General features: G+C 48.4%; 1 protein-coding gene across 1 annotated transcript; it reads right to left on the bottom strand.

Moving 5' to 3' along the window:
* Positions 1-526: 526 nt before the first annotated feature.
* On the bottom strand, positions 527-6,741 carry LOC133625296 (uncharacterized). Its single transcript, XM_061994902.1, is given in 1 exon segment — positions 527-6,741. A coding segment is annotated over 1 exon segment (5,274 nt). The 5' UTR covers positions 6,452-6,741; the 3' UTR covers positions 527-1,177.
* Positions 6,742-10,285: the final 3,544 nt, after the last annotated feature.

Below are 10,285 nucleotides of genomic sequence, written 5' to 3'. Positions count from 1 at the left end.
GGGTAACTCACAAGCATGGCAGACTTGCACGGGCTGCTCCGATGCCCACTTATTCCAAAGGCTGCAGCTCCTCTCTGCCTCTCGTGTGGGGCTGCTCTGCGGCACGCAGGCTCTCCAGCACGGCCTGGGCCATGGCCATCTCCCCACACAGTCCCCCGCCCGTCCGGGCTCACCCACACGGAGCTGTTGGTGGCTCTCAGTCTTGCCACGAATCTCCACAGGTTTCAGGGGCACAGCTTGTATTCTCGCCACGGCTTGCAGAGGGGTCTCCGGTCTACTGCTTCTCGTTCCTTCCTCCTTCTCTGGCTGAAGGGTCCGCGTGGTGACCTCCATCTTGTATCACTCTCCACCTCCCGACTCGCATTTCAAATTCCCGTCCCCTAAATAGTGATCGCAGAGGCGCCAGATTGGCCCAGCCGGGCCGGAGGTGGGTCTGAACCTAGGAGCCGGGGGAGGGTCTTCACTGCAACCCGCTCCCCCTGTTACCAAGCCAAAAGCTGCTCCTGGCTAAACCAGGACACCTCGACATTCACATCCCCACTTAAGCAGATAACGGACGGGGAAAATCCCTATTTCCCTCTCCGGGGTGTCACAGTTGAGGACTTTGGTACAGTTCCACCCATGTGTGTGTTCCACAATCGTTTTTTTAGAAGTCATCTCATGAAAAGTGTGTGTATAGTGTTGATCCTGCTTTCCTTGAAACTGCACACACCAGTTTACTGGTCCTATGTAGCTAAAAGTTTCTGCAATAGCGGGTCCCCAGATAGATTGCCAGACCTTGGGGTCTAATTGTGTGATATTCTGACATACCACTTCAGAGTAAGTTTCAGTGGTAGTTACTGTAACTTGTTTTTCCTCATCAAAATAACACGTCCCCACAGAATGGATCCCTCCCTTTTTATATACAGAATTAAGTTTTCGTTTGCAGTCTTCCTTCCTGATTTTCCACTGTGATTTTCGTGTCCTGATAAATCGCCGACCTACCCCAGTCCTAGTTCGGGGCACACTCTTACAAAATTGGGATACATTATTTTTATATTTTGGTAGTGGTCCCGCCGGGATTATACCCCACGGAATAGGCTCCCCAGCTGCTTGTGGTAATGGTAAACAAGCAGTGATACTGGTTGCATTTTGGGCCTTCCCGAAATCTCGGATTAGTCCCACCAACAGATTTTCCCTAGGTGTTTCGGTTTGGTTTCCGAAACACACGAAGCTTAAGAGGATTATCAGTCTTTTCCACCACCCAATCATCCTTTTGTATATCTCTAGGTGCCCTTTTTACATGCGCTGAATGTACCCACGCAGTAATCCCATCGACTTTTACAGCGGTGGGAGTTGTTAACAATACCACATACGGTCCCTTCCACCGAGGTTCGAGCGTCTCTGATCGGTGTCGTCTAATCAGAACTTTGTCTCCGACCTGGAACGAATGGGGCATCGACACCTCGCCTGGGTCGTAGAGGTTCTTCAACTGTTCCCAAACTTCTTTTCTAACTACTTCCAACGCTTTTAGGCGTGCTGCAAGAGTAAGAGAGGGCACAACAGGTTCATCAGTCCCCACTATTTCTGTCAGAGGAGGGGGACTCCCATACAAGATTTCATAAGGGGTGAGCCCCGTAGGTCCTGGGGTGTTTCGAACCCTAAACAGAGCGAGGGAGAGAAAGACTGTCCAATCCCTCCCGCCGGTCTCCGCTACTAATTTAGTTAAAGTTTCTTTCAAGGTCCTATTCATCCTTTCTACCTGTCCTGAACTTTGAGGGTGATATGCACAATGGAGCTTCCAGTTAATCCCCAATTGTCTGGCTACTCCCTGACTTACCTGGGCGACAAAGGCAGGTCCATTGTCTGACCCGATTACCTTGGGAATACCGAACCGGGGAAAAATCTCTTCCAGGATCTTTTTTGCCACTACTAGTGCTGTTTCGTTCCTTGTAGGGTATGCTTCGACCCATCCAGAGAAGGTATCTACAAACACTAACAAATATTTGTTACCGTACCGGGCAGGCTTTACTTCCGTAAAGTCTACTTCCCAATATGCTCCTGGTCGATCTCCTCTCAGTCTCTTTCCTTGGGTTCCTTTAGTATGTCCTGCATTTGTAAAGGCACATGCCTCGCAATTTTGTACGATACGTTCCACAGTTTTCCGTAGGTCCTGGACCTTGTAGCGTGATTTTTTTGCTAGTGTGATAAGTTTTTCAGTTCCCAAATGCGTAAGTCGGTGCATTTTATCGATGTAAGCTTTCCCTTCCTCAGCGGATAGGTTTGTTTCTTCCTTTCCTTCCACTGCCTGTTTGTCGTCAAGTTTTACTGAGAGTATCATGGCCTCTAGTGCGGCCTCTTTGGCAGTTGTGTCTGCCATTCGATTCCCTCTTGCAACCCAGTCATCTCCTTTTTGATGCCCTGGGCAATGTATGATGGCCACCTTTTTGGGGAGGTGTACGGCTTCTAGGAGATTTAAAATTTCCTCTTTGTTCTTAATTTCCTTCCCCGCTGATGTCAAGAGCCCCCTCTGTCTGTATATTGCCCCATGGACGTGAGCAGTTGCGAAGGCATATCTGCTATCGGTAAATATGTTAATCACTTTTCCTTCAGCCAGCCTCAGGGCCTGTATGAGGGCTACTAGTTCGGCTTTCTGGGCAGAGGTCCCCTCTGGCAACGAGCTAGCCCACACGACCCGTTTCCCGTCCACTACGGCTGCGCCAGCCTTACGCTTTCCTTCCAGCAGGTAGCTGCTCCCATCGGTGAACCACGAGGGGGTTCCTTCCATAGGCTGGTCAGTCAGGTCTGCGCGAATGCCCACTTCTTCGGCTAGAACCTCTTGGCATTCATGGAGAGGCTGGTCACTCTCTCTTGCTTCAGGCATCAGTGTGGCTGGGTTCAGGATGGCTGGAGGGGCAAACTTAATACGTTCAGTTAGTAACAGACTCTGATAGTAAGTCATCCTGGCATTTGTTAACCATCGGTCAGGAGGTTGCCGAATAATGCTTTCCAGGGAGTGGGCTGCAATGATTGTAATTGGTTGTCCAAAAGTAAGTTTATCAGAGTCTTTTACCAAGACTGCTGTGGCAGCCACTATTTTAAGGCAGGCAGGCCATCCACTGGCCACGGGGTCTAATTTCTTTGACAAGTATGCCACTGGCCGTTTCCAGGGTCCAAGTCTCTGTGTTAACACACCCCGGGCCACTCCCTTTCGCTCATCCACGAACAGAGTAAATGGTTTGGTGAGGTCAGGTAACGCCAGAGCAGGGGAACTTAACAGCGCCTTCTTTATGTTGGTGAAGGCCTCCTCCTGCTCTTTGCCCCATACGAATTCTCCCTTGTTTTTTGTGAGTGGATATAGTGGTTCAGCCAAGCTAGCAAACCCAAGTATCCACAGACGACAGAACCCCGCCGTTCCCAGGAACTCACGCACCTGTCGAGAGGTTGACGGGGTGGGGATCTGCAAGATGGCCTTCTTTCGGGCTTCCGTCAGCCACCTTTTTCCATCCTTTAGAGCATATCCCAGATAGGTTACCTCTTTCCGGCAGATTTGTGCCTTCTTCGCTGAGACACGGTACCCCAACCTTCCAAGTTCAACCAGTAGTCTGCGAGTTCCCATCAGGCAGTTCTCTTTGGTGGACACCGCGAGTAGGAGGTCATCTACATATTGGAGTAAAATTACCTGTGGGTTTTGTGCCCGGAAAGTTGCCAGGTCCCTATGGAGGGCTTCATCAAACAAGGTAGGAGAATTCTTAAATCCTTGTGGTAATCTTGTCCACGTGAGTTGACCCACTCTCCCACTTTCAGGATCTCTCCACTCGAAAGCGAAAATCAACTGGCTCACTGGATGCAGTCGCAAGCAGAAAAATGCATCCTTTAGGTCAAGGACTGTATACCAGGTACGATCTGGGGGAAGAGAGCTTAAGAGATTATATGGGTTGGGTACCGTAGGATGTAAGGTAAGGACTCTTTTGTTGACTTCCCGCAAGTCCTGTACTGGCCGATAATCCCCAGTCCCAGGTTTCTTTACCGGCAGGAGTGGTGTGTTCCAGGGAGATTTACAAGGCACAAGAATCCCTTGTTGTACAAGCTTGTCGATGTGAGGTCGTATCCCTGCTACTGCCTCTTTTGACAATGGGTATTGTTTTACGCTTATTGGGGTGGCACTTGATTGTAGCTCGATCACTATGGGAGGGATGTTCACCGCTTCCCCCATGCCCCCAGTTTCGGCCCATGCCTTCGGATACTGCTTGAGCCATTTTTCAAGGTTATCCAGGTTCTCCTTGGGGTTTTGGTATAGTCTATATTCCTCCCCCAAGTGCAGGGACAATATGCATGTTTTTGGCTTTCCGCCTGCAAGGGCGATCTCAGGGCCAGCAGAAGTAAAGCTTATCTGAGCCTTCATTTTTGTTAACAGGTCTCGCCCGAGGAGGGGGGTAGGGCACTCGGGTATTAACAAAAAAGAATGGGATACTTGGTTAGTTCCCAAGTCAATAGTTCGATTAGTTGTCCAGGGGTATTCTTTTCGACCTGTTGCTCCAATTACCATGGTCTGTTTGTTAGTTACAGTCCCTAATGAGGTTTTCAGTACGGAATATTCTGCCCCAGTATCAATCAAAAAATTTACTGGGGTCCCCTCCACATTTAACGTTATCCTAGGCTCGGGGAGGGGTTCCGGGCCCTGACCCCATTAATCTTCATCTTCCTCCAGGGTTAGCACTCTCTTTCCCTTTTTCTTGGGGCATTCACGGGCCCAATGCCCATGTTCCTTGCAGAAGGCACATTGATCTTTTCCCAGTCTTCTGGGTCCCTTATTCCTGTCATTGTCGCCCAGGTCCCTTCCTCCTCTCGCCTGTCTTTCCCCTTGGCGTTTCCCCTCGGCCATTACTGTAGTAAGTATTCTTGTTAAATTCTTATCCTGTCTCTTTTGTCTCCGTATTTCTTCCTTCTCTCTCTCATTCTTTTCCCTCTCCCACTTTTCTTCCTCAGTTTCCCTTTTATGGAACACTTTTTCAGCCTCTTTAACAATATCTTGCAGGGTGTAATCCTGCAATCCCTCGATATGCTGCAGTTTTCGTTTTATGTCTGGTGCAGCTTGTCCAATGAAGGACATGATAACGGAGGCCCGCTGTCCCCTAGATTCGGGATCAAACGGGGTATAAATACGATAGGCCTCCATGATACGTTCTAGGAACACCGAGGGTGGTTCATTAGGCCCCTGCATAATTTCTCTCACCTTTGCCAGATTGGTAGGTTTCCTGGCTGCCCCTCTTAGTCCTGCTACCAGAGCCCGGCGGTATATGGACAGTCGTTCCCTACCTGCTGCTGTATTATAGTCCCATTGCGGTCGCGCTGCTGGGAACAACGCTTCCACTTCCATTCCTGTTCGAGGGGGTTGGCCTGGTTGGCCTTCCTGTAGGGTTTTCCGTGCCTCCGAGAAGATTCGTTCTCGCTCCTCTGTGGTGAAAAGTGTTTGAAGTAACTGCTGACAGTCGTCCCATGTGGGCTGATGGGAGTACATCAGGGATTCGACTAGTCCTATGAGGGCAGCAGAGTTCTCAGAAAAAGAAGGGTTATTTGCTTTCCAGTTGTACAAATCGGAGGACGAAAAGGGCCAGTACTGTAATGGTTGTAACTCATCTGGCTCTGTGGGGGCTGGCCCCACCGCCCGGAGTGGTAAGGCTACAGTGGAGTCTGGTCCCTCAGGTGTTATCCCCCGTTTACTCCTGGTACCGGTATAGGGTCCTTCTTCCCAACCCCCCGGGTTATACGGCACAGGTACTCCCTCGTCTGGGGACTGGGGTCCAGTTGGGGGGGCGGTGGGTATAGATGTGGATACAGGTGGAGTCCATTCAGGGGGTCCCTCGACCTCTGGATATACCTTGGTCTTAGGGCTTGGTTCTTTCAATTTTTCATAATCTCCCCCATTATTGGTCACCCCCTCTTCTACTCCTGTGAGAGCCAGAGTCCTGGTTGTCACAGGTACGCCCCGGCTAAAGTATGAGTAGGATGGGGCTAGGACTCTTATTTTATCACTTGGAAGAAATGGTCGGACCCAGTCCGGCGGATACATCACCAAGTCTTCCCATACTGTGATATATGGTTCTTGGTCAGGATGGCCTCCTATTGAGGAGAAAATAGACATTCGGACTGCCCGTATGGTATGGATGTCAAAGGTACCTGACCGTGGCCATCCTACTTTAAAAGTTGGCCATTCACTTTCGCAATAATTTTGCCAATCCCCCTTCTTGATAATAAGAGACAGGTTTTGCCCTCGTGCTTTTACTTTTGGCCAATGTGCCAATGTTAATGACAGAGGGGTGGATCGGGACTGCCCCATGGTTATCAGTAATACAAAAAAAATTATAATAAGACACACACACACAGAAACGGTTTCTCGCTCTCCACGACTTTTACACCACGGAAGAGATCTTATCAAAATTTCAGAAGGGCGGAGACTTCGTCCCCTCATTCACTCCACAAGGACCAGCTAGGTTTCACCTATAGGCAAAGGTTGCCTATTTTCACCCGTGAGGTGTCCCCCAGGGCCGTAGCCTGTGGTGCCGGACACGTCTGTCCCCCACACGTGCTACTCAGAAACCTCTTTAAAGTCTGTCAGACCTTTACTGACCCAGCAGCTTCAGTTTTCCCCTGACCCTTACTTCCAAAACAACATAACACAACCCTGACAATTATGACTCCTATCCTTACACAGGTAGAACATAAAAAATCAATACAATTAATCAGGCACATCTAAAAATTTTTTTTTTTTTGCACAAAGGGGTTCCTGTCCCGTACCTATCCCCGTAATGTAGGTGAAAAAAAACCCAACAAATACACTTATGGACACAGAGGCGGCACAAAAAGCATTCCCTGAACTTACAAGGGTACCGAGGTATGTTCTCACCCAATCACCCACAAAAGTAACATTCACTTGGTCTCTGATGCTTAAGATATCTATGCAACAGTGAGCTCCCAATCTCACACACTTAAAACATTTTCAGAGGTTAATGGAGAGAGAGAGAGAGAAAGAGAGTGAGAGAATGAGAACCTTATCCGTGTATCCCTAAGTGTTTTTCTTACTGAAGTTGGGGATTATGGACTGTTGGGTCACGAGGTTCAGGAAAAAATCCTTAGTCCCAGACCTGGTCAACAGTAGGCTTATTTAAGGAGACCCTGCCGTTGAGTCACGAGGTTCAGTCTGGACCCCCTTGCTTTCTAAGGCACCCTAAAAAGGGGCTTAGGTGCGGCTAGATCCAGACCTAGTCTCAGACTTGGTCAACGGTATGCAGCCTATGACATAGAGGGATGGGCACTAATTTAAATTTCGAGAGACGCAAAAGAAACAGAGATAAAGGAAACAAATAACGTTAAAAACAATATTATCCCAACAAAGCTCTCAGTTACACAAACCACAAACTCTTAGAGACACAAAAGAAACAGAGATAAAGGAAAGAAATAACGTTAAAAACAATATTATCCCAACAAAGCCTGCTCAGTTACACAAACCACAAACTCTTAATCTCAATCTACACAAGCTCACAAGCTCTCATGTGGCGCCACAAACATTCACACAAAAAGCTCACCTCCAAGGGGTCATCGTTTCCTGAGGTGTTCGTCGTTGATCCCGGACGAGCCCCCAAATGAAAGGCGAAGCTTTCCTCTACCCAGGCAGACGCGCACCTCAGAGGAAAACGAGGAGCCGACTTGATGCAAACGCACGAGGTGAGGTTTATTTCGGAGCTCCGGGTCGTCTCGTAACTCACGCAGGAGTCAGAGGAGGCGACCCTGGTGCTCAGTAGGAAAGGGTTTTTATAGGGTTTACACGCCACACAACAGATATAGGGTTCGAACAATAGTTACAAGCTCTTGACCCTCGGTCTGGCCTCTCCTGATAACCACAGGCCGCAGCCTTTTTTTAGGAAATGTCTTTAACTTCTGCTTCTTGGAAATGAAGCGGTCTCAATGAGACTGCACTTTCGCTGAGGCGGTTGTTGTTCTCATAGTGTGCAGGCCGTACTCCATTTTGTTTGTTTGTTTGTTTCGCCTCTTCTCAGTTTCGCCTCTTCTCAATACATGCATACACACATGCAAATACATACAGATACATCTGGCTGGATTTCTTTCTAAGAATCTATTGTAGTGATGTTTCAGTGGTCTTGACTGTATCAGTAAAGTCTACTGAGAGATATGTACTGAGAAGCACAAGACACACTGTGCATTGAGCTTGGAAGTGCTCATGTCTTTGGTTTGGAATATGAATACTTTATGAGCTTGTTTTGTTATGCAAAAACCTATAAAGAGCTGTGCTAGTTCAGACCAAAGCGTTAGTCCAGTCATCTATCCCTGCAGTGGCCTCAAATTGATTCCTGGGAAAAAGAACAAGGCAAGCACATGATACATACCCTCATACTCTCAGCATCCAACTATTTGCAACTCTGAAGATTTCTTGAGCTTGGTAACATTCAGTGAAGTTTTATTTCAGACACTTGCTCGACTTCCTCTTGTACCCATGTAAAATTTTTGGCAACCAAGATATTGTTTGGAAGGAGTATGAGGACTCTGCTGTATTCTGTTTGAAGAGCTGTCTCTTCTAGTTTGTTTGCATCAAGTTCCTATCAGCTTTGTTTCAAGTCCCAGTCACATCAGTAATGGCAGTACTATTAACATTTTTTATATATATGTATTTGCAAAAGTGTTACATTTCTTTAAGAAGTTGAATTGAGTGGGATTCCCAGGAGGGAAAGAAGATTGACCCAGTGTAGTGGACAATTGAGGCTGTCTCTGGAGCCCAAAATATTTGAGTCTTCTCTGTGTTGTAGAAAAGAGGATGCAAATACGGAGCTGGGATTCTATTTGGGCAGCATATAGACAGGTCCTCCTGAAAAATGGCCCAGGGATCAGGAGTTGCTAGGTAGATTTTGCTGCAGTTCAAAGAGCCTGAAATGTCATTGAAAGGAGGTTTGAGGAAATGACTCATCTACAAGGACACAGTGGGAAGGAGTGTTCTGGTTTAGCAAGGAGCAGCTTTTGGCTTAGTAACAGGGGGAGCGGGTTGCAGTGAAGACCCGCTAAAGAGTTTGCGGACCCTCCCCCGGCTCCTGGGTTCACACCCACCTCTGGCCCGGCTGGGCCAATCTGGCGCCTCTGCGATCACTATTTAGGGGACGGGAATTTGAAATGAGAGGCAGGAGGTGTATGGGTGATACAAGATGGAGGTGACCACGCGGACCCTTCAGCCAGAGGAGGAAGGAAGGAGGAGCAGTAGACTGGAGACCCTTCTGCAAGCCGTGGCGAGAATGCAAGCTGTGCCCCTGAAACCTGTGGAGATCCGTGGCAGGACTGAGAGCCACCAGCAGCTCCATGTGAGTGAGCCCGGACGGGCGAGGGACTGTGTGGGGAGACGGCCATGGCGCAGGCCGTACTGGAGAGCCTGAACGCCGCAGAGCAGCCCCACACGAGAGGCAGAGAGGAGCTGCAGCCTTTGGAATGGGTGCACGTTAGAGCAGCCCGTGCAGGGCTGCTGTGTGTGTGAGTTACCCCACGGACTTGCAGGGAGGACTGGTGTGGAGTTCACCCGTCCTGAGGAGGGACAGACGGCAGAAGCTATTGGGAGCAGACTGACTGAGACCTCCACTGCCTGCCCCCCCGAACCGTTCGGGGGGGGCAAGGTAAAAACCTCGGGATCAGGGCTCTGAGCCCGGGAAGAGGGGAGGTGTGGCAAGAAGGTGTTCTTAAAAAGGCTGGTTGGACTTTCCATTGATGTATTCCTCTGTGTTGTTTCGTTTTGGTTATGTTTTGGGTTTTTGTGGGTATGTTTTAGTTGATGTTGCATTAAATTATTTTCTGTTTTCTTCCCCAAACCGAGTAGCCTGGTCTGTTTTGTCCTGAACCTTAAGCGGCAATTAAGCCCTCCCTGCCCTTGAGCAATTCTCAGCCTCTTCGGTACTTGAGGCTAATCGTGGTCTTTGTTCCCTGATGGGCCTAAACCACGACAAGGAGTTATTTATGAATGTTTTAATTTAATTATTGATATTTATACTCCAGTTGGCATAGTCACTTTGTTTTTTCTCTCTTCAAAAATTAAGAATTTTAGTTAACACTACAGTAAAACCTGGCTTCTCTGACTTTAAAACCTTTTGTCTCAGAGGAAGGAGGAGTTCACTGGAGATGAAAGCCAGGGCAGATTCATCTCAAACATGTGGTCAATGTCTATTTCCTCAATAATGGTTATTAGCTATACCATATCCTGCTTTACCAAAAATTATCTAGTGTTTTCAAAAGGAGATCCCTGACATCTGTTGCT

Source organism: Colius striatus, chromosome 4 (genome assembly GCF_028858725.1).
Source record: "Colius striatus isolate bColStr4 chromosome 4, bColStr4.1.hap1, whole genome shotgun sequence".
Classification (NCBI taxonomy): Eukaryota; Metazoa; Chordata; class Aves; order Coliiformes; family Coliidae; genus Colius; species Colius striatus.
Note: the sequence above shows the minus strand (reverse complement) of the source record. Positions and strands in the feature narration are given on the sequence as shown.